Source organism: Podarcis filfolensis, assembly GCF_964270895.1.
Source record: "Podarcis filfolensis genome assembly, chromosome: 5".
NCBI lineage: Eukaryota > Metazoa > Chordata > Lepidosauria > Squamata > Lacertidae > Podarcis > Podarcis filfolensis.
Genome location: NC_139608.1, coordinates 41,012,263 through 41,036,711, shown reverse-complemented (window position 1 = coordinate 41,036,711; position 24,449 = coordinate 41,012,263). Strand labels below are relative to the sequence as shown.

Sequence of the window (24,449 nt, the reverse complement as noted above, 5' to 3'; positions counted from 1 at the left end):
TCTTTAATCTCACACAGAAACGGAAGATGGGGGCACAGTTAGGTGATCTACATTATTGGGCATGCCACATAGTATAGCAAAATGCAACTGGGGGATCAAGTGTTTCATTCCATATGTAAAAAAAAAATCCTTTCCTGTTCATGAAATCTGTCACTGGAGTTCTGAATGTGGGCCTCTTCCTCCACTTCTCCCTCAGCTGAAATTGTCTGAAAGAATCATGATCTTGTAGCCAAAAGTACTGGTTGTGCTGTGTTGTGTGTGTGTGTGTGGTGCCCACAACAAATTCTAGAGTTGACAAAGATGTCCATCGTAGGCCCATAGGCTAAGTCTCTCCTTGATGTGTTAGCTTCCCAGAGAACATTTCACTTGGTTCAGGTCCTCTCCTGCTCCATTCTGAAGTGGTATGCACCCAGGGCTTTTGGTACTTGATAATTATGACCATGTAGGTTAGCTGTTGACTTGAGGAGTCTCCAGTCTTTTGCGTGATCTAGATCACTCTACATCCCTGTGAAGTAAATTTAAATTGTCGCGCCACCCTGTCAGGTACTGGTTTTCTAGTGAATTGCCCAGATCTGTTTCCTTGTCATTGATGGAGAAGTCCTGGGCACCAGGAGATTTAAATTGCTAAACAAGAGCTCATGAGTGAAGCTGACTAAGCTGATCAGAGTGCAGCTGCCTTTGTTTGAGAGTTGTTGTCTCATCTACTGCTTGTAGGGATCTCAGGGCGTTCCACCAGAAACAGAAATGGGAGCAGAAATTGCCACAATTTGTATGTTCACCCAAGATCAGGAACAGTAACCATGCAAATACAAATGGTATCAGCTGTTGTTTATTTAAGTCCATGAATATTACATGCATAATTTTGTTTTTGATGTTTCCCTTTCATTAAAATGCATTGAAATCGGTTGCATAATTCACTATGTTAGTTTCGGCTATAGCAGATAGCAAAACAAATTAACTTAGGTTGTAACTGAACTGTAGCAGAATGGAAACAGTGATGATTGCAACAAAGGCAGGACAGGGTGGAAATTGCTGTCTCTTTACGTCCTTAGCTACTAGTAGTCCTCTTGGCAAGTAGAGTACAACACTAACTTTTCCTTTGGAGTGAAGGATGTTGGGATTTCCCCTGATTCTGTTCATGCCAAGAGTCTGTTTCATACATAACAGGCAGGACTCTCCCGGTGCCTCCAATAAAACGAGATTTTGTGTTTCTGAAATGGTGACGTCTCCAGCAATTACTTCAAACTGTCAGGGCAAACATCAAAAGCCCATTGGTACCTGCTTGAAACCTGGAAGAACCACTGCCAGTCCAAGTAGACAATACTGGACTAGATGAGTCACATGACATAACACATGACTGATAACGGCGTCAAAATATTCCACTGATGTAGTTTCATTGGCAATTGGGTGTCTGCGGCGCAGCTGAACCAGTGAGGAGTTGTGCGGGTGACACAGGAAGAGGATACATATTCTGTACTCCAGATCATGGTTTTGCCCCTAGTCGCAGTGCGACTTTACACCGTCCTGACCCTTGTAGAAGGAATTTATTTCCATAGATTTCAGTGGGAGGTTTTAATTTAAAACAAAAAACAGGCACTCCCCCAGCAATGACAACAACCGTCCTGCCCATATTGTCACAGCAGAGCACCCAATTACAGCGCATCATTACTTGTATATAGATCCCATGTTGACAGATAACAACTCAGGAGTGTACAGCATGGGGTTTGATCAGCTCCAGGGGAGTGCAGTCCACTATTACTTCCAATGGTTGGCGAGAGCGCCGGAATTTGGTGTTGTACAAGGTGCCACTGACATTTGAGACACGAAGGTCCACCACTGCCCTGTGTGTGTTTGTTCTGCTCCAAAATGGTGCTTGTGTATCACATAAAAGTCCTCTTCCTAGAGGGATGCCCTGGGGGCTGGCAGCAGTGGGGTCACTACTGGCTTTGCCTCCAGTGGGACACTGTCATATCATCTTGCATGTTGTATATCATGGGGATGTGTTGTTGTGGGGCTCTCTCCACTGTAAATTTGTTAGCTGTTTCCCCCATTTAACAATTAACTCAAAAGTTCTTTACAAATACAAACCCTAAAGAGTCATGCAAAAATAGTAAAGGTAAAGGTACCCCTGCCCATACGGGCCAGTCTTGACAGACTCTAGGGTTGTGCGCTCATCTCACTCTATAGGCCGGGAGCCAGCGCTGTCCGAAGACACTTCCGGGTCACGTGGCCAGCGTGACAAGCTGCATCTGGCGAGCCAGCACCAGCGCAGCACACAGAACGCTGTTTACCTTCCCGCTAGAAAGCGGTACCTATTTATCTACTTGCACTTAATTGTGCTTTCGAACTGCTAGGTTGGCAGGCGCTGGGACCGAACGACGGGAGCGCACCCCGCCGCGGGGATTCGAACCGCCGACCATGCGATCGGCAAGTCCTAGGTGCTGAGGTTTTACCCACAGCGCCACCCGCGTCCCATGCAAAAATACTAAATAATTATATTTGCTCCATTAAAACTGCTCAACCAAGCTGCATGCTGAAGTTTCTTTAAAGGGAACGTGGGCTGCAATCATTGCGCTGTAAGAAACAGATTTTTCTACAGCTGTTTTGATCCCACTGTAGTAAAAACGAAATCCAGTTTTGTTCTGCAGAAATAATGGTAAATGTTGAATTAAGGGGAAGAACGGATATCCAAATCAGTTTGAGAGTTAAACACAGTATCAGCAATGTTAGCTCACACATGTACATCATAAACCATCACCCATATAGATATCCCACCAGGGTATCTCTAATTGATAACTGCTCTTATTAGATAGCATGTGCAACAAAGGTTCAACGCAATTACATTCTGGTAGTAAACACCAGTGCTGTGTTATGGTGAATACAAACATTGACTTTTGCCCACTTGAAAATGTCATTGGATTCTAACACAAAGCATCACTAACTGGCTTTATTGCAGGTGAGTCATAATGGGTTAGCATAAGGATGAGTAAGGGTGGTTGTCAATCAATGGAACAAGAACACCCTCAGAACAGCAGCGGAGACTGGAGGTGGAAATCAGTTATCCTGGGGTTGTGTTATGATGCATTGGGCAAATGCAGTAAATCTTTGGAAGATGTTATAGTATTGTAATGGGTTCAAGGCAGGTGCTGTGGTGTTGGAATTGTGGCAATTGCTGTCAATGTTTACATGGTAATTGTGTAGATCCGCAGTGGAACTTGGGACAGAGGTGTAAGGCAGGAATGGGGAACCTGTGTCCCCACCACCACAGTTGCTGGATTGCAGCTCCCATCACCCTCGACCATTGGCCATGTTGGTTGGGGCAGATGAGAGTTGGACTCCATCAACATCTCGAGTACCACAGGCTCTCTATCCCTGGTGCAACGCATAGTGGTGTGGGGCATGGATACATGTGAAACTATGTCAGGTAGTACATGTGGGCTAAAGATCATAGCAAGTGTTGGCATATGCCTTATTTTCTTGTTTTTGATGCCTCCAGAACTCCTCTTTCCTGGACCGGAATGATGCCGACCTGCCACTCTGCTTTGAACAGACTGTTCTGGTCTGGATCCCCCTGGGCTTCCTCTGGCTCTTTGGCCCAGTGCAGCTTCTCCACATCTGCACATCCAGGATGAAGAAATCATCTGTCACAAGAGTTTACCTTATTAAACAGGTGGGAGAGAAAGGTGTGCCCCGGAGTTAGTAGCAGGGTGGAAGCAAAGGGCATGCAGATCAAAGGGCAAAGCAGTTCTCTGGGAGGTGGGTGGTGGTGATGTGAGAAACCCTGAAAGGGTTTAAGTGAAGTAGGGATCTGTGCTAACTGGGAAATGTGGGTGGAAAGAGCAGGAAAGCCGGAGGGTCAGATGAACTTAAGTGTCCTCTGGCCAGAAGCATTTGAACCATGTCTTGCTTATGTAATGCCATCACGATAGTGGTGGTGTTTAGTATATACAGAATTGTTAGGAATCAAGTACTGTAGTGTATTTACTGTTAATGTAGTTTGCACTGTGATTGTTATAAAAAGGACTACTCAATCAAAACTAACAAATATATATATATATTTATATTATAAATAACACAGGGATTTTTATGTGTTTTGAACCCATTTTGAGTGCATTCCTTGCAAGAAAGGGGTGTATCGGTACACTTGATTTTTACTTGACGGAGGGTGTGATGCACAGCAGTGCTCCTGGGCCACTTGGCTCCTGTGGAATGTGGCTTTGCCCTGCATATGTAGCTTCTCCACGATGGGTTTAGAAGCTCCTTGCAACCTTATTCTCCTAGAACGTTGCAGGTAGCAATCTGACACTTCTGCTCTTCCTTTGCCAGGTGCTGGCTGCGCTGCTCTTACTGATGGCCCTTGCTGAAGTGTTTTTCACTGTTGCCGAAGACCTCGGAAACCTCCCGCACTCAACCCCTGTTAGCCGAAACCCAATTGTCCAGTACTTGAATCCAGCACTCTACTTCATTAGTTGGGTGAGAGCTCTCCTTCATCAAACCATGTCCTGTGCTGGAATTAAAGTGTCCTTTAAAAGGACAAGTTTTTTTCACCACAGAGATGCCAACTCCAGTTTCAGCCCTGCTGTTTCCATTGGGCTGTGTGCGAATACAAGTCCTGATGAGACCCAGAATAGTACTTTGAAGGGAGGGGGTTACATTAGAGAAAAAACAAGGAAGAAAAGGCAAATGCTGCCCCCCCAAATGCCAGCACTCTGATCTTCTCTGATCTTTAAAGCAGCTGCCTGAAACAGCTCTTTCTTTTTTTAAGGGAGATTTAGGATGATAATAAATTTATTTATTAACCCAAACCTTATACCACAACATAAAACGCAGACACTACAACATAATAAAAAGTGATCCCACACTAATTCCCCATCATCAAACTCCCATATTTCCCAAGTACACCATGAAAAGAACAAACTAACAAGGAACATTAAGCTGCATATGAGAAAACAACAACAACAATAATGGCTGCCCATTGGCCCAAGTCTGCTGGGTGGTTTAAAATACAATAAAACCAGTGGGACAATCTTAGTACAAATATTCAATGAACAAAATTTGTCCATCACCCTCATATTACTCTCAAAGTGCTTCTCCACGAGGGTAGATCCCTTTCACATTGTCCCTTCAATGGCAACCTGCTACCCCAAGGTGCATCATACACCCCAAGTCACATCTTATTTGGTATGTCCCCTGAAGATGGGTACCTGTGTATTTTCTCCTGTGGGGCAAGTAGCAGATTTGAGATGAGGCAGCATTTATTAGGAATATACTACAGGGAGAAAGGGTTAAAACCAGCAACTAGAACTGTTAACCCAATCAGATTCACACCTGCCCAATACCCCTTCCACTGGTATAAAAGTGGTATATATTCCTATTGATTTTTAATTGTATTTTTTTTTTTTAAAATATTTATTGGTATTTTCGAAAAACACACAACAAACAAAAACAAAAAATAAACAAAATAAAAACAACACAAAAAAGCATATTCGAAACTAAACAGAAAAATAGAAAAAACACATACAGTTTCTGATACTTATTTTCCTCAACCTTGTTTCTCAGACCTCCTCACACCTCCCCTTCTTGTATTCCAATTTAAATTGTCAATTCAGCAAGTCCTTAACTTATTTCTTCACCTTAACTTAAACATTTATTCTAACATACTGTTATTTTACTTTACTTCTTTTTTCCATTTCCTCCATTTATTTTTAACAGCCTTATTTTCACTTAATTTAAAAAAAAAAGAAAAAAAAACCAATTTCACCTTATTAAAATTACACATCAATACTTATACCTCATTAATTTATTCTTAAACCTTTTTCCTAAGGTCGACCAAAATTTCCCTTCCACGGTTTACCCAATTTCCTTACCACTAACAAAATATAAAACAAACAAAGCAATGCAAATTATCCTTATGTACCCTTTGGATTCCCAACCTCCACCCACCCTACTCCCGGTTCCAGTCCCCAACCAATATCCATCAGTCTTTATATTATTTATTTAGCCTGGAGATCTCAGGTCCGAGGCCCTTATGTCTCTCTCAGTTCCTTTCTGCCGGTCTCTTTGATAGACCTTGATGTTAAGCCCCAGGTCTCGGAGGGGCTCTGGCCCAACAGAATCGGTGTTGCTTCTAGCCAGTCCTCCATACTTAAAAGCAAAAGCAAAGCCTATGGGGTATTCCAACTCTTGTTTCAAATTTCTTTCAAATCCAAATGTCCCCACAGCTCCAGCTTCCACCTTCAACAAATTTATAATCCTCAGGTCTTCAGCTCTCCTCAAAAGAGGATCTCTCCATTTTCCAAACTCCCAATCAAACCAGGCTTTCCGCATCCAGTTTTTATTGTCCTTTTTTATCATCATGTCAGGCCTCATATTGTAGCTCTCCTTTGACTCCTGCAAACCTCCATCTCCTCCTTCGTTTTCTTCAAAAAGAACATATTGCTCCATCGTGTCTACGCTTTCGGTTTCATTTATTTGTTCAGTTGAATAGGCTTCCTGTTTCAAATCCTTATCAGACTCCAAGCTGTTGTTTACTGTCCAGTGTAATAGCGATACCTCCGTAGACAAAGCATCGTACTCATCTTGTAAGTTTCCCAAGAGAACAAGTGCTCTGTCCAATTCTGCTTGGAATTTAGACACTCCAGCCATTTTTGTAATGTAGTATCCTTGTTACCCCTCTAGGGGGATTTAATTCCTTGATCTTCCTTTCAGCTCAAAAACCAAAAGTCCAGTTATTTTGTATCAACCTTATTTTCAACAAGTTATCCCGAATAAACCAGCAAAAACAGCAGAAACAATGTTCTCTTTTTCCAGCTGACAACTAGCTGACTAGCAGCTCACTTGACAGCTGTCAAAATCTTCCATGCAACAGGCTTTCTCATCGGACGTTCCCGGGTCTAGGGGGGGGTGTAGTTTCAGCTCCCAAAATTCTTTTTATCCTCCAGAATATCTTCTTATAATGTCCAGACCGTGAGGTCAGGATCTTTTGTTAAAAAAAGCAAGAAACAGATTCTCTCGACCTTAGCTGCCCAGTCCTTTGCTTTAAGTTGTTTACAAAGGGGGGGGTGGACTTCCTTTTTAGCCCCTTCCCGCTCGTTCCAAATCCAAGATAAGAAATTTTTTAAAGTTCCAATCTCCGTATTACTCACGGGTTGATGTTTTAGAATCCAATCAATCTTAGAAGAAGTTGGCGCTCTCTGTCAATGGCTTGCGGCTTCACTCCGTAGACGAGGGAGTACTCTCAGCACCACGCCTTACCCTGCCTCCGTTCCGAAGCCTTTAAAAAGGCTCCGTCGCGGATTGGGGGGGCGCAAATGGTGCCCGCCGAGTCTCTATGTTCACAGGCATCCGCGCCTGTGATTTTAAGGGTCCCCGCTTCGCCGCAGCGGCCAGACCCAGACGCTACGGAGCCGATTCCCTCCGGAGCTCGGAGGGAATCCGCCATTAAACAATGGCACCAACCCGGAAGTCCGATTTTTAATTGTATTTTTATTGCTGCTTCTATTTCTTTTATTTTATTGTAATTTGAATTCTGTCATCAAAAGCCGTATCTTAAGAAATAAAAGAAGCAATAAAAATACAGTTGAAAATCATACAGCTTCTAGCACAGCACATCACAATTGCTACAACAGGCAGAAAAACCATTAAGTGGTTCTGCCAAGACCCTCCGCAGTTTTCAAGTGCTCTGCAGGCGTAGGTGGGGTGGGAACCACTGATTTAGTTTGTCACATTTAATTACACCCTGGCTAGCTGATCTGATCTGAGCTAGGAAGTAGAGGTAGATTTTTTTAGCATTATACAAATTTAGAATTATGAAGACAAAGGCCGTTCTCTTATTTCATAATTAATACATCAGTCTGTTTCCAGATCTCATTCTGGAAGTTCGACTAGAAGTCACAAGCCATGTTTTGAGCTTGTCTCAAGTGAGCATGTTCAGCGAGCTAAGAAGGTGGATCTTCTCAGGTTCCTCTTCATTATCAAGTCTGATGTCCAGCCTGGTGCCATGAGTTTACATCACACCTCCCTCCATTTCCTAACCCTGAAACCAACCCAGTCTTGCAAACTCTTGGCTCTTTTTCGCTACTGCAGTTGCTCGTTCTGCTGATCCATGACAGCCGCCGCTTCACCGTCCGCAGAGACTCGGGAACTCTCTTCATCTTCCTCTTCCTTTCTGTGCTCTGTGGTGTATTTCAGCTCCAGACTCTCATCCGGCAAGCAATACAGGTCAGAAACACAAGAGGTCTATGAAAAACTGGGCAACCCAGGATGGCAAAGGTTGAGGTGGCCCCAGCAAAGCCACCTCGGGGGTTATTCAGCTCTGCAAGCCTGTCTGCTTCTCAGGACAGTCCTGAGGCAGGGGGGAGTGGGAAGAAAGGCCAAAAAGAAGCTGCAGGAAGAAGTTGTCAAGGTGCACAGACTTTAGCCCTAACTGCTTGGGAAGAAGTGGGTCCAGCTCCACAATTTGGTTACTTCCACTAGTATCTCCCATTTGCTTTCTTCTCTTGCAGGGCTCCATCACTGATGTGCCACGTTTTAGCTTCTTCCTTGTCTCCTATGGGCTTCAACTTATTTTGTTCTTCATCTCTATTGTTTCCGACGTTGCCCCTGAAATGAAGGAAGCTGCAAAGAAAGTGAGTGTCTTCAGCTGCATGCACTTGACTTGTAGGATAACCTTTGGGACAGGAACGGCCATTGGTATTCTGCATGGTACCCCCACTTTGTATAGGTTCTCAGAGTGGGCTTGATGAGATAGGGAATGTTTCCACATACCAGCTCACCAGGAAGCTGGGTTTCATAGGCCACACCTGGCTGCCTGATGCACTGTTTGGTGGGAGTGGTCTCAAAAGGAACATTTGCCATATGTGTCTTGAAGGCTTTGTTTCAAAAGGTGACAGCCAAGTTAGTCACACTATTGTTCCCTGAATTTTTCACCTAGACATTCTGCCTCCCGTGTTTTTCAGAACCCAGAGATTGTGGCTTCTTTCCTGAGCTTCCTCACTTTCCAGTGGTACAGCAGGTATGCAAATCTGAGTGGAAAAGATAAGTGTATTACATCTAGGAGAATAAAGGTTAGGGTTAGGGTCAACTAATCTGTCCCATTAGTGCAAGGATTTCTGCTTATGAAACAGGACTTCCCCCTGCTCTGCTCCCTCTGTGCTTGTGGGAGATTTGCAGTCAAACCTAACAGTGCTAGTTAGTATATGAAGGGGTTAAGACCACAGAGTTCTAATCACTAGTGTAGGCTCCGTGAGGTCACACCCCCTCTTCTTCTGAAAGGGAGGAAGTAAAGCTTATTTCTTGTTCTTCTCTCTCTCTCTCTTTACGCTGCAAGCAATGGAGGTGGATGTGCCTCAACTTAACTCCCATCCTCAGACATGTGTCTGAGGCTCCTTTGATGTATTTCAACTAAGTATTTTACCTGCATTATTTTACTGCTGTTGCATAAAGGAAAATGCATGACTGTGACCTCAGTTAAGTGTGGTCTGTTTCATTGCATGAGGGTAGTGTGGCTCAGCTGCTTCATGCAGCTGAATGGAAATGAAAAAACACACACCCTTTAATGGCCAGTTCCTATGCTTCATTAATCTGCCTAACAATGGGACTTAATACTCTGCTAACTGGGGCTCTCTATGTGCTAGCCCCGTGATTTAAAAACAGACACCAGCCATTTTTTCTTTTGTTGTTATCCCACACATGTGGATCTCTAAAGGATTAGATATAGTTAATTTCCTCTTACCAGTTCCCATCAGTGCATACCCTGCACCCTCTGGGGAACCCTGAGAACAGATTTAAGGGGGCACCAGAGGAGGAGAATGTTCTGTTGTGCAAGGAGAAATCCTTGTGCTGATGGAATGTCCACTTAGCACTATGTCGGATTCCCCCATATGGGTCTTTAGCTGAGTGTGGAGCAATTGGAAAGTGGGGGCGGGGAGCTGAGTATGGGAGAGCTAAGGGTAGCAAGAGCAAAATGCTCTGGATCTGAAATATTTGCATGGTGGGAAATGCCATACTGCAATGTAGTGTTTTAAACCAAGCTCCTATTTCAGTCTTTTATTTCCTCTGCTGTGTCTAACTAGAGGGTCTAGCCCAGTGGCGTAGCGTAGGGGGTGCAGGGGGGGCCGGCCGCACCGGGCGCAACATCTGGGGTTAGGGCAAATCCACGGGTTAGGGGGCGCAAATCCACGGGTTAGGGGGCGCAAATTACTTGCCTTGCCCCGGGTGCTGACAACCCACGCTACGCCACTGGTCTAGCCTTTTGGAATTCTTCATTCTGTTCAACAAGTGCCAACTGATGGGGAGCTGGCAGCCTCTCACTTCCCCCAAAGCCCCAGTCCTTGGATACTGGGCTCATTTCACTGTTGTGCCTGAGCATGGTCAAAGCAACAAGTTAGTGGGGTGAAGGGTTTTGAGCACCTGAGTAAATCTGCTGTACCTTTCAGGATGGTGCTCAAGGGCTATCGCAAGCCGCTAGAAATTGATGACCTCTGGGACTTGAAGGAAGAACATAAGACGGGGAAAATTTTAGGCTCGCTTGAGAAGAATATGGCAGCTGGAATAAAAAATGCTCAGCGGAAACTGGAGATCCGGCAACGGAAGAGGAAACTTCATTCAGCAGCTGCTGACCAGCACATGAATGGCTTGAGCAAAGCCCAGAGTCAGGATGCATTGGTTTTGGTAACTACTGCTGCTGGGAGAGAGAGTGGGGCTTACATTTCAGATCCAAATGCTGGGCTGAATGGGAGGAAATCTTACACACAGGATCCCCAAGCCCACTGCAGCTTAGAGCTATTTGGGGGGCGGTGACAATATCACTGTGCTTTACAAGTGTGTGGGGGGGGTTCTGCATATAACAGAAGCTCCATTTTGCACAATTTAGGAATTGGACATTTAATGTTGCGGTCCCTGCTCCCCTTGAAAATTAGACAGGTGCTGTCTCTATTGTCTTTTTGGCATCTATTGAAGACCATCTTCTTTTGAGGAGCCTTCTAAATTAATAACTTTCCCAGTCTGCATCTGTATTGGAATATGTTTTTATATTTTATAGCTTCTTGTTTGCCACCCTGGGGCTCCTTTGAAAAGTAAAGTGGGATACAAATTTATCAAATTAATAAATCTTAATAAATAAATACGATGGCTGGCTTTATGTGGCAGTTGCCCCACCATGAGAGTTGGGGCTGCTTGATGCCTGCCAAACCTAAACCCTACTCTGAATTTAGGAAGAGAAAAAGGAAAAAGGCAAGAAGGAGGCAGACAAGAAAGACTCTCGTGGTGACTACGCGAAGAGCTGGCTGATGGCTTCTATATTCCGAACCTTTACTGGGAACCTTATGAAATCAGTGGCACTCAAGGTAGTGCAAGACCTCCTGGTGTTTGTGAGCCCTCAGCTACTGAAGTGAGTCCTCCTAGCTCCACTTTTTATTTTATTTTTTAAAAGATATTTATTGAAGTTTTACAGAAAGAAGAAAATACAGAATAAAAGAAAACAAGAGAAAAATACACAAAAAATACAAAAATACATAGGGGAAAAAAAGAAAAAAAATACAAAATACAGCAAAAAGTATATAGAAAAAAAGATTAAAAACAAATCAATTTTTCATATCTTAAATTTCGTTTGCTTATTTCCCCGACCTCCTCACACCTCCCTTTTTTGTATTCCCATTCACATGGTTAATTCAGCAAATCCTTACCCTCTTTCATTTATCTTAACTCTATATCTCAACCTATTATAGCTATATATTTTCATCCATTATCAATCCATTTTTACATATTCTTATTGACCTTGTTGCTAAGGCCGCTTAATTTCAATCCAACATCATTTTAACATTCATTAATTTTACAATGTTTCTGCACATAGTCTTTGAATTTCTTCCAATCTTCTTCCACCGACTCTTCTCCCTGGTCTCGGATTCTGCCAGTCATTTCCGCCAGTTCCATATAGTCCATCACCTTCATCTGCCACTCTTCCAGGGTGGGTAAATCTTGTGTCTTCCAATACTTTGCAATGAGTATTCTTGCTGCTGTTGTGGCATACATAAAGAAAGTTCTATCCTTCTTTGGCACCAATTGGCCGACTATGCCCAGAAGAAAGGCCTCTGGTTTCTTCAGGAAGGTATATTTAAATACCTTTTTCATTTCATTTTAGATCATCTCCCAGAAAGCCTTAATCTTTGGGCATGTCCACGAAAGGTGAAAGAATGTACCTTCATTGTCTTTACATTTCCAACATTTATTATTGGGCAAATGATAGATTTTTGCAAGCTTGACTGGTGTCATGTACCACCTGTATATCATTTTCATAATATTCTCTCTTAGGGCATTACATGCCGTAAATTTCATACCTGTGGTCCACAACTGTTCCCAATCAGCAAACATAATGTTATGTCCAACATCTTGTGCCCATTTAATCATAGCAGATTTAACCGTTTCATCCTGAGTATTCCATTTCAACAGCAAGTTATACATTCTTGAAAGTATCTTTGTTTTGGGGTCTAGCAGTTCTGTTTCCAATTTTGATTTTTCCACCTGGAAGCCAATTTTTTAATCCAAATTATAAGCCTCCCTTATTTGATAATAGTGAAGCCAATCTCGCACTTTATCTTTTAATCTCCTAGCTCCACTTTTTAATTCTGAGTTTTCCTGGTGCCCTGGATGGTGGGCGATGGGGTTTAAATAAGCTTCTGATACAGGAAGATCTTGTCACTGGCTGGAAATCCATATATACGGTCTGGACCATCCACACACTAATGAATTCCTTAAAACATTCTCACAGTTTTAAAGGCACAAACTATGTGCCTGAAGATTCCAGGCATAATTAAAACAATTTCCTTGCACTTCTGCTGTAAGATGGTGCATTAAGATGGCTTTTATAGATGAGGAACATTCTGAGAGAAAGCCAGGGTTTGGATCTGAAAAATGATCAGGTTTTATACTGTGGTTCCGTTTTAGCTGTCTCATATTAGTTGTCCACTGTAGGGGATAAGTAGCAGAGCTTGCTCCAGGGAAGGACACAGTTTGGTCTCTGCATTGAGGAATAGTGATGAGTTATGTTTTAGACTTAATTGAGATATATCCCTAAGGCTGCTATCACATATATACTTAGCTGGGACTGGGCATAAGTCCCACTGAGCACAATGGGACTTATTTCTGAGTGGACGTGTATACTTAAATTTTCCACTGGAGACATGGAGGTGTTCAGGAGAGAGCCACAAAGGTTGCATGTGGCCTGTGGGTTGTCCACATGTGACCTTTGGTTGCATTGCATGAGCCTGGTTGAGGAGGAGCCTGTAGCCTGTGTGTGGAAGAACAAGAGGCTGATGCATAGGGCTTGTGGGAGGCGGGCGTGTTATTGGGGTGTGGTTTGTGCAAGTCTGAGTCGAATTTAGGGAGATGCTCATCATTATTTTCTCTTGCAGGCTGATGATCTCCTTTGTGTCAGACCCAAATGCCTACCTTTGGCATGGCTATCTCTATGCAGTGCTGCTGTTTCTGACCGCACTGGTGCAGTCCATCTGCCTCCAGCAGTATTTCCAACTCTGCTTTGAACTGGGCATGCTCGTACGCACTGCTCTTATGGCTGCCATCTACAAGAAGGTCAGTTGGGTCCTTCACCTTTTGTGGGGGCTGCTTTCCTTAGTGCTGACCAATCAACTTTGACTGCTTTCCCCTGGATCTTGGGATGGGGGGATCCTTTGACATTCACACTTCTTCGATTTTTTGAAGTGCAGTTATCCAGCCAAGGAATGCATACAAAAATGCATGCACTGGGATAAAGTTTGCACAAAATGCATATATAATATGCATGATAATAGCACACACAGATGCATTATATTTGGGAAAACAGCTTTTCAGAGATGTGTACATTAGGCAAGTTTGCATGCAAATGGGTGTATTAGGAGAAATTCATACTAAAATGCTGATGGATTTTCATGGATTTTATTTTAAAAATTGCAAACCGATGTGGAGGACTAAAGTGAAGATTGGAAAAGTGAGAAACTGAGAGAGGAAGTCGCTGACAGATTTGCTCATCCTGAGTGCTTTGTGCCCTGGTCCCTAATGGCTATGGCATTATCTGGTACCCCAAGTTTTTACAGCCACTGTTGTATCTGCTTTCAGGCCCTTACTGTTTCCAATGCCACACGGAAGGAATCCACGGTGGGCGAGACGGTGAATCTGATGTCCGCGGATGCCCAGCGCTTCATGGACTTCACAAACATGATGCACCAGCTGTGGTCGGCTCCCCTGCAGATTGTGCTGTCTATAGTGTTTCTGTGGCTGGAGCTCGGCCCCTCTGTGCTCGCTGGGATTGCTGTCATGGTCCTGCTTATCCCCATCAATGCTGTGCTGGTCACAAAGGCCAGAGCCATCCAGGTGAGGGAAGGAGTGTCCTGGGCGGGTGGGGAACCAGCAGTGCCTTTGTGTTTGAAAGGGCTGTGAGGTCAGTTCTGTTACAAAGGACAAATTCTTAGGTCAAGCGTGTGCTCCAAATGCTAACCTTGAATTTTGAATGTAACTGCCCTGTGTCATTTTTTGCACTGGGCTTCAGTGATTAGATTTCATTCTATTAAAAGCAGCCTATTAAAAATAGTCTGTACAGTTCATTTATTCAAAATCCTGAAGTCTGATTATCCCAGTTTAATGTAGATGTCTCAGAGCTTAGGACAAGACTGAGCATTGTAATCTGTAGAAAACGCAACTTGAAAAAAAGAGACAATGCATGTATTTGTGTGTGTGTGTGTGTGTGTGTATACACACACACACATACACCTACCGTGGTACCTCGGGTTAAGTACTTAATTCGTTCTGGAGGTCCGTTCTTAACCTGAAACTGTTCTTAACCTGAAGCACCACTTTAGCTAATGGGGCCGCCTCCTGCTGCTGCCGCGCCGCCAGAGCACAATTTCTGTTCTCATCCTGAAGCAAAGTTCTTAACCCGAGGTACTATTTCTGGGTTAGCAGAGTCTGTAACCTGAAGCGTATGTAACCTGAAGCGTATGTAACCCGAGGTACCACTGTATATATTACTGAGCACTGTAGACCTCTGTAGAATAAGTCCCATAGGGCACAGCATCAACCCCCCAGCTTCACTTTCAGAGATCTGTGGGAGAATTAAGGGCAAAACTATGGCAACGTGGTGCCTCTAACTGTCAGAGACAAAGCACAAATGACTTGTCCCTGGGCAACATATTATGTGGGGCTGGAACAATGATCAACTCCCTCTTTTCAACTTCTTTTTTTTTTTAAATGATATTTATTAGAAGTTTCAAAAATTACAGAAAAAAGAAAAAAAACAACAAAAAAATTAACAAAACATACATAACAGTACATAAAAAAGGGGGGGGAAAGCATAAAAACCAATACAACAATAACAATTAAAAAACACACATCCAATATTCCATATCTTTATCTTTCATTTGCTTGTTTCATCGACCTCCTCACACCTCCCTTTTTGTATTCTAGTTTAGTTATTTGTTTCAGCAAATTCTTTCCATCTTTCTCAATTTTTATTGGGTAATTTGTCTTAACAGTCTAACCTATTAATTAGCTCAGCAAATCCTTTCCATCTTTCTCTATATTCTGTCATTCAATTTACCTTAATTTATTTTAACCTTATCTTACCATAAAATACCTTAAAGCTTAAAACTTAATATTTATTTGTACATAATTCCTTATATCATTTCTACTAAAGCCAAATAGTTTCATTCCAACATTTTTCCTAATACTCGTTAATTTTACACTAATTCCCAAAATAAATTTTTAAAAATTTTCTTCCAATCTTCATCCAACGTCTCTTCTTCCTGGTCTCGGGTTATGTCAGTCCTTACTGTCCGTTCCATCTAGTCCATCAACCTGGTAATCTTATGTCCGAGGCTCTTAAGTCTTTTCCATGTCCCTTCTGCAGATCTTCTTCTTGTTTATACCTGCACTTTACCTTGTCTTTTGTTGATCTCTTTCTTAATTTCTTTCCTTTCTCATTGAGGAGTAGGTCTCAGGGATACTCCAACTCAAAAATATCTCCGTCTCTCCTCAGCAGATCAGCCCATTCCCCACAGTCCCGTTCCCCACAGTCAACAGTGTAGTCCAGAGAGTATTTAAAAGCATGTTTCAAAGTCCCTCCAAAATTAAGGGCCCCCACAACTCCAGACCCCCCCCGGCCCACTCCAAATTCAGTCTTCAGGAACAGTGGCTTATGCTCCTGCAGGGCCTCGGGTCTCTCCATTTGTGTTACTTGAGGTTCAGCAGCAACCTCCTCCATTATCTTCTGCATTTGCACTTGCCCTGTCAAAACAGGTTCCTGGGTTGGTTCCTGAATGGTTTCTGTATAAATATTCGCTGTTTGTCCAAAATTTTTGACTGCAACAGTCATCAAATCCATCTTCTCATGCATCTGCTCCAACAAAGCGCTTGTCTTGCAAAAAGCAAGCACCAAAACTTCTTCCAAACACATTTTTATTCAAGGTCAGAGTCTGGTCCCACGATCCTAATCTCCACAGCTGTGAAATCCACAGATCGACTCCAGCAACAATTTAACAAGCTCCCTCTAGAGGAGACAATTTCTATTTGTATCCATCTTTTGAAAGCAGGTCCAACAAAAGAGAATTACTTTCATTTTTCAAATTTTTTGTTTCTTTTAAATGCAAAAGGCAACATTGGAATCAATTTGTTTCTCTTCTTTAACTATCTGTCAAAAGACGTTCCATTCACAGTCAATGAACTTCCCCAAAAATCTCTGTCTCTGACACCCCGTTCCCAGGTTTGAGACGGTGGAAATTTATCTTTCTTTACTCTCTCTCCTGCAGGCTTGAACAATCAAAATTCCCCCTCTTTACTCCTGCTTCCAAGAGGGGTTTTGGTGGTTAAAACTGGAGGAATTTTAGACCTTTATATACGACTTTCCAGACTTTAGCTTGCACAATTTTTGCTTCAGTCTATTTACAAAAGCGGAAGGCGGACTTCCTGTTTCGAACCTTCCCGCTTCAGTGCCAAATTAAAATGTTTCTTAATCCAATTTTCCGTTCTACTCACGGGTACTTGTTTAGAGTCCAATTGTCCACAGGAAAAAGTCAGCGCTCTCCAGCAACGGCTGTGCGGCTTCACTCCATAAAAATAGCGGTCGATTCAAAACACCGTGCCGCTCACCCCACGTTGCTTCGGATCCCCGAAAAAGGGGTTTCCTTGCGAGTAGGGGAGGCGCTCCTGGTGTCAGCCGAATCCCACATTCCCAGGCTTCCTCCGCCTGGGATTTTTGAAGGGTCTCCGCCTTCGCTGCCGCGGCAAGACCCGATTTTCGCGGAGCGGGTTCCTCTCGATCAGAGGAACTCCGCCATTGCCGATGGCACTAACCCGGAAGTCTTCTCTCTTTTCAACTTCTTTGCACAGGTGAAGAACATGAAGCACAAGGATGAGCGCATGAAAATAATGAATGAAATTCTCAGCGGCATCAAGGTGAGTAGCAGAGACCAGATTGCTCCAACACAGTGATGAGTTGGCTGTACTGATGGAAACATCAATGGATTTATTTTTTTTTAGTCTGACCTTGCATTGCTTGCAGCACAATCCTAGCCACGTCTACTGATAATTAAGTCTATTTGAATTCAGTTAGGTTTACTACTCGGTAAGTGGAGTTTGAATTGCAGATAAGGCAGAGGATAACGGGGAGTGTTGCCTCTGATCTCTGCCAGATGCCTTCCCAAAGCAGGCATGCAAGGTCAGCGCCTGCTTAGCCTTTGCCTGCAATGTGTGCGTTGGGAAGGGGCTTGTGCTGGAAATGAGACATGGTAGGATGGAGCCCTGCTCCTGATTTCACTGGATGGAACGCTCTGTTGAACTGAGCCCCCATATCTGACCAGAAGCATCCTTTCAGATCCTGAAGCTGTTTGCCTGGGAGCCGTCATTTGAGAAACGAGTCGGAGGTATCCGGGCACAGGAGCTGAAGCGGCTGCTGCGCTTTGCCTACCTGCAATCCATCTCCATCTTCCTCTTCGCCTGTGCTCCTTTCATAGTAAGACAGCACACTCACTATTTTTGTTCCTTTTGCTCAATCCTTGCAATGTAGAAGATGCCCCTCACCCCGTGACTCTCCTTCCTTAGGTCTCTGTGGTAACATTTGCTGTGTATGTGATGGTTGATGAAAACAATGTTTTGGATGCGCAGAAAGCCTTCACTTCTATCTCTCTGTTCAACGTCCTGCGCTTCCCTCTGGGCTTCCTGCCATTGACATTGTCCTCCCTGGTACAGGTGAGTAGGCTGGTGAGGGACCTATATCCTGTAACTGAGGTGGGAGGCGGAACCTGACCCCGGTTTTGGTTATCACTCCCTGTTCGGAGAGAGAGATGGTTGGGTCCTGGGTTGTGCAAATGGCACTGGGACTCCCTTAGCTTTAGGTTGCATATCATAGACTCATTATCAGTCTGTATGGCAAATGTCTCTCTCAACAAGTCACGGAGCACCAGAAAGCACCAAGCTACTCCAGTTTTGAGAGGGTCTTTGGCAAAGCGCCCCCAGGCAGTTTTACCTGGCAAGGGAGGCAGCCATGACTGGCAACACTCTGATCATCGCTGGATGGCTGAGTCTGGGTGCTGCAGTTTTAATTTCCCGTAATGCCTCAGCATAACCCCATGTCAGAGGCATTGAGGGAAATTGAAAGAGAAGCTCCCAAACCTAATCAGTTGGTGCTGATCATAGCTCTAAAAATGTTTAAAGTGGGCACAGGCATCATAATTGGATTCTGCAGGTGTGCTGGTACCCCAATCACTGCCTGGCGTGCCTGACTTTGCCTCTACACCTTACAGGTCAATGTATCTACTGAACGGCTGGAGCGCTACCTGGGCAGTGAAGACCTGAACACTTCGGCCATATGTCATGAACCGAGCTCTGGTAATTGAAGGTTAGGGTTTGGAGGTCATAGCAGGCAGAGTTCTGAAGCGAACCAGTAGAAGGCTGGTAAAAATGCGTAAGAAGTCAGGTGTGACTTCTTCTGTGATGGGGCCGGAATCGTTCCTACACTGTCCTTGATGACAATGCTACCTTTTCTTTCTCCTCTAGGCTGTGCTGTGACTTTCTCTGAGGCCTCCTTTGCTTGGGAACAAAATTCAGATGCCACCATTAGAGAGTAAGTCACCATATACCAGACCAATTTTGTATGTATGTGGGGAGGAGATTTAGGGATATGTCTGTGATCCTTTGCGTTAAAGTTGTAAGCGGGGGGGGGGGTTCTTTCTTACCCACTTGCCTGTTGGATAAGGCAGGGAAAGGTAAACCAGGCCTTGAACGATAATGAGAAAGTTCTGGTAGAGTTTCTCTCAATCGGGATGGTTCTTTCCTGGCCCCAAAGACCAGTCCACTTCCGTATACATGCTTCTTCCATGTGCTACTTTTCTCCTGCAGCATAAACTTGAAAATTCCAAATGGGCACCTGTTGGCCATTGTAGGACCTGTGGGATCAGGCAAATCCTCACTGGTGTCAGCCATGTTGGGAGAGATGGAGAACATCAAAGGACATATCAATGTTCAGGTGAGAGGAGGTGGCGGTTCTGCTAAGAAGCCTCAGAGAAGCTGGAGGCTAATCTGCAATTCACTGATTTTCCCAAGTACTATTGACTAGATAGATGTCTCCTCCTCCTTCCTCTTGCTTCTTCAGGGCTCCATAGCCTATGTGTCTCAGCAAGCATGGATCCAGAATGCCACAATGAAGGACAACATCCTTTTTGGGTCACCCTTTGATGAGGCCCGATACCAACAGGTCATAGATGCTTGTGCTCTTCTCCCAGATCTGCAGCTGCTGCCAGGAGGAGACCTTACTGAGATTGGAGAGAAGGTGCCAACCTTGGGCTTAATGGCAGAAGGGGCAGGTGGTAATCTGAGGTGATGAGATGGAGCAAGTAGAACAGGGAGGGAGATGACTCTGATTTATACAGGAACAAGGGATGCTGTGGGTGATGGTCCAGCCTTGCAAAGAAATCTACAAAAGTTCCTAGCCAAATAGTAATGGTTACTAGTGCTCTTGTGGCCACATGTAGCTGTGTTTTTCTTTCATGGCCCATTGAGAGCCTGGAAGAAAACAAAAACATCCAACTCTGTTCTGAATTACAAAAACTTTCCGTGGTGATTCTTAAGTGGTCCAATGGAAGCTCACTTGGTTGGAGTGTGGTGCTGATAACACCATGTTTGCAGGTTTGATCCCCATATGAGACAGCTGCACATTCCTGCATTGAGTGGGGTTGGACTAGATGATCCTCAGGGTCCCTTCCAACTCTGAAATTCTACTTTTCTATGACTGTCATTGAGAGTTTCCCTGATCATATTTAGTTATCTTTGGACATCAGTATGAGGTGTGGGAAGAGCAAGTTTTAATGTAGGCAGCTGTGCAGGACTAAGGGAGGGCAGGAGAATTGTTATTGGGAGAGTGCATAAGGGTAGGAGAAGTCCTGAAAGGGCATTTGATTGGATGGATGATTACAGGAAAATGGTGAATTGTTGTAGAGTATTATAGTATTCACTGTCATGTGGTGTGAGTTTCAGCAGGACCATCTTCATCAGTCAAGGCTGACCAAGCCAAATGCATTGGAGGGGGCTGCTTCTGAGTCAAGTAATCAGAGCTCAAGCTGTTGCCATGCACTGAACCATAGAGAAAGCTCAGAGATCCTAGCTTGGCTGCTTTCTTCTGCAGGGCATTAACCTTAGTGGAGGCCAGAAGCAGCGTGTCAGCCTGGCCAGAGCTGTATACAACAAGGCAGACATTTACTTGCTGGATGACCCCCTGTCGGCTGTGGATTCCCATGTAGGACGACACATTTTTGACCAAGTGCTGGGGCCACAGGGGCTGCTGCAGCATAAGGTGAGCTCTTGCCTGCCCTGCAGACCCTGTTTTGTGAAGAGCAGATGGAGAAATGTTTTGTTTGTTAGTGCTACAAGACTGATACTCCACCTTTCTTCCAAAGCGAAGAAAAAAGCAAACAAAAGTCTAGCCAGTGTGGGAGACTAGCGTTACTGATTCAGGTAATTGAAAGTTGGCTCCAAAAGAAGTCATTGACTCCAAATGGTCTGTGACTGTTTTCTATAGATGGAAGCTTGCTCTGTCCCCTGGTAAAGAGTGTAGAGCTCAAACGTCTTTGGGATTGAGGTCCATATTACTTGAATCAGTAAATTTAATCAACTGCATCAGCTGGATTTGGCATTTGCTTCTGTTTTGTGATGCTGCCTTTCAGTGTGTTCTTAGAAAACTGAGGCAGCTGGCAGAAGGCTAAGCAAACAACAATGCTAAATAAAGAGGATTAGAAATTCAACATACGGCAATATTAAGATGCATGAAAGCCAAATGTCAGGACCTAACCTAGCTCCAAGAGTGGGTCCTGTTCAGGTAGAGGTGTTCAAGGATCCGAAGGGAAACAGATGTGGCCACAGATGGAGTGGAGGTCAAGCATTGGATCGAAGTCAATAGATGCGATCGTAGGTAGTCTGGAGTTCATGCAGATGAAGATCCAAAGGCCAGAGGCATGTGTAGAGTCAGAACCTGGCAGAAAGGCAGCAACAGGGGGTTGATGGGGGTCAGGAGCAGATGTGAGGTAGCAGGCTGTCATCACAGTCCAAGGAAAAGGAGTTGGCAGAGATCTCCACAATAAGCCTCTCTACTTAGTGGCTTAGGTTGGTTGCAGTGGTTTTGGCATGTTCCAGTTGGCTTGGAGAGTCAGCTGTGAGTCTTCAAGTTGGAAGCTCAGCTTCTTCTTTTCAGGCTGGAGCTGTGTCCTAGAAATTGTAGCTGCTGGGAGGGGTTTCTGGTGCCTGTGTTTGAAGGAGGAGTGGCCATTTCGATGGGGAAATAGATATAGCATTTGTTTTTTTCAAAGCTTGCAGGAGGAGGATTCAGGAGGGTTAGTTTAAGTTAGCGAAGTGGGCTTTTTGTAAAGGAGAGACAGGTGAGTCCACGGTGTGCCTGTAGAAGCCTTCCTGATATAATGTCATAGGTCCAGGGTACGGAGTGGTTGGGAGTGCCATCTTCTTGATACTACCCCCTTAATTTGTGATATGCTGGTTTGTGCCACAGACTCGGATCCTGGTGACTCATAGCCTAAGCTTCCTAGCCCAAGTGGATGACATTGTGGTGCTGGTGGCTGGAGCTGTTTCCGAACAGGGTTCTTACAGCACCTTACTGGCTAATGGTAAAGCATTTGCTCAGCTGCTCAACACTTATGGAAACCAACAGGAAAACAGTCCTGAAGAGGAAGCTACAGGTAAGAAAGCATTACATTATACAGCAGGGGTAGGGGAACCTTATTAGGATTGGCCTTTTAAACCAAATTTGACAGGTGAGCTGGGCTCCTCACCTGTCGCCTGACTTCACAAAAAAGCAAGGTGCTGCTGAAACAGAAGAAAACGTATTTGATTTAGTAGCGTAATCAGGGAGGTGGTTTGCATTGGAACGTCTACCACAACTAAGGTTTCCCCCCTCTAGCAGGGGTTTCAGTGTAAACCCTTTCCTGATTAGGAAGGGAGTTGAACTGAATCCTGACACATGGAGCAGGATTTAACTCTCCTAAATCCTGTTGCATTGGTTGCACATGCCAACTTTCCTGTGGGGAACTGGTTCTGTTGCTGTTGGCTGTATGCACTTCACCTGCAGCCGCCCATCAGAGCAATGCCAGCTAATTGACATGGTTTTGAGAAAATGGCCTTGAGGTCCAAGGTGGTACCACTGGCAGGCTAAGATTGGCCTGTGGCCCAGAGGTTCCTCACGCCTTGTATACAGAGTTGAGGGACACTGATCAAAGTGACCGTCCAGTATGCATCTTGTGCTGGAGTGAGTCACAGTAAGGTGGTGCCATAAATATGATTTGTAACTTCCATGTATCAAAACTCCATTTTGAACAGCAACGAGACAACTCTTGTGGGGCAGGTGGGGCAGGATCCACCTAAGATAATGACCTGATTTAGTGACCTTCAGACTTCATTCTTCCTGAACTTGCCTCCTTCCTGAGTTTCATCTTGACTTCGTCTTGACTTTTTATTTAGTGGGGATGGAAGAGGACCTAGAACTGGATGGGGACACTGAACCTGGAGCTGAGGAGGTACCAACTGATGTGGTGACCATGTCCCAGAAGAGTGAGGCCAGTGTCCACCAAAAGGACTTCATCCGCAGGTTAGGCCTCCTATGAACTCACAGCCACTTTATTTGCTAATTTGCCTTCCTATTCTCCCCATCTTTCTCCCTGTCTTTCTAATATCTCCCTTTCTTTTCTTCCATTTGGAATGTATTTAAGGTTATTGAGCAAGGCCTTAGGGTTGGGGTAGGTGGGGACCAAAGGGGCCCCCTCAAAACCAGAAGTCCTAGGCAAGTGTTGATTCCTTCCTAGAGTCTCGTCTATGATCCTAGCATCTTTCCTCACATGGCTAAAAAACTCGCTCAGCACCACCACATCCAGTCACCTCATCTTTCACACACTTGCCCAATCAACATCCTCCTAGGGCTTGCAGGGCCTGGGATCAGAACGGTTTTGTCTCTGTGTAGCTCAAGAATGGGAAGCCTGTGGCCCTCCAGATGTTGTCACTCCCATTCAGGAGGTATACTGTAACAACATCTGGGGTGGGTGGGCTCAGGTTCTCTGGACTTGGCATAGCTGATACTTTGCTGAGTTTCACCCTGCAGCTGCCTTGATTCCAAAGTTCTGTGATGTTTTCCTCATTGGGCATATTCAGATTTTCAGCTTCATTCCAGAATCCTTGTTGATCTCAGCCACCTCTGATGACCTGAGAAAAACCAAATTGGGTGATACAGGGCAAAACGATGAACTGGGATGTTGGGTCATTATAATGTGCTCTTAGATTAATAAAGGGTTGCAGCACCAGTCACCAGACAACAGGTTTCATGTGTCATGTATTTTTAGATTGTCACCCTGAGGGCAGGAATCATCTTAGAACTGATTTTTGTAAACTGTTCTGAGACCCTTTTTGGCTAAAAGGCAAGGTATAAATACTTTAGAAAAACAAAATGGCAGGCAGGGCAGCACAGTGCCCAGAGCATGCGGGGAAGGACGATAGAATCTCTGTCCCTCATCATTGTTCTCCTGTATTAGCCTTAGTAACAGCAGCCACAAGTCACTCACGATGTCACAGCGAATGAAGTTGAAGGAGAAGAAGCCAGTGACTGAGATAAAAGGACAGAGGCTGATTGACAAGGAGGCCATGGAAACCGGCAAGGTGAGAGGGAGGGGTCAAAATGTTCTCCTGCCTCATAATTAGGACAACCAAGGGTCTCAAAGAGATGGAAGGGAGGAGGCCTGTGGAGACCCTGTCCCAGAGCTAGATGGGGAACAGAGAATGACCTCCTTGCAGGAGGTTAGTTGAAGGACTCCTCATTCCATTACCCCAAAGGAAAAGGTGTAGTAATGCTGTTTTAATTAATTAATCAATCAATCAATTAATTTGTACACTACCCTTCATCTGAAGATCCCTGAGTGGTT

The 24,449-nt window shown here is 44.4% G+C and overlaps 1 protein-coding gene across 1 annotated transcript in view; it reads left to right on the top strand.

Moving 5' to 3' along the window:
* ABCC2 (ATP binding cassette subfamily C member 2) overlaps positions 1 to 24,449 on the top strand; it is a 38,439-nt gene that overhangs the window by 1,687 nt on the left and 12,303 nt on the right. Inside the window, exons 2-21 of the mRNA XM_083615192.1 lie at positions 3,497 to 3,670; positions 4,327 to 4,473; positions 8,086 to 8,220; positions 8,505 to 8,627; positions 8,958 to 9,013; positions 10,437 to 10,671; positions 11,214 to 11,389; positions 13,410 to 13,587; positions 14,110 to 14,364; positions 17,374 to 17,439; positions 17,858 to 17,995; positions 18,085 to 18,231; positions 18,786 to 18,870; positions 19,039 to 19,105; positions 19,381 to 19,507; positions 19,634 to 19,810; positions 20,663 to 20,830; positions 22,037 to 22,223; positions 23,002 to 23,128; positions 24,063 to 24,186. Of these exons, the coding sequence (XP_083471318.1) occupies positions 3,497 to 3,670; positions 4,327 to 4,473; positions 8,086 to 8,220; positions 8,505 to 8,627; positions 8,958 to 9,013; positions 10,437 to 10,671; positions 11,214 to 11,389; positions 13,410 to 13,587; positions 14,110 to 14,364; positions 17,374 to 17,439; positions 17,858 to 17,995; positions 18,085 to 18,231; positions 18,786 to 18,870; positions 19,039 to 19,105; positions 19,381 to 19,507; positions 19,634 to 19,810; positions 20,663 to 20,830; positions 22,037 to 22,223; positions 23,002 to 23,128; positions 24,063 to 24,186 (2,892 nt within the window). The remainder of the gene's footprint in view (positions 1 to 3,496; positions 3,671 to 4,326; positions 4,474 to 8,085; positions 8,221 to 8,504; positions 8,628 to 8,957; positions 9,014 to 10,436; positions 10,672 to 11,213; positions 11,390 to 13,409; positions 13,588 to 14,109; positions 14,365 to 17,373; positions 17,440 to 17,857; positions 17,996 to 18,084; positions 18,232 to 18,785; positions 18,871 to 19,038; positions 19,106 to 19,380; positions 19,508 to 19,633; positions 19,811 to 20,662; positions 20,831 to 22,036; positions 22,224 to 23,001; positions 23,129 to 24,062; positions 24,187 to 24,449) is intronic.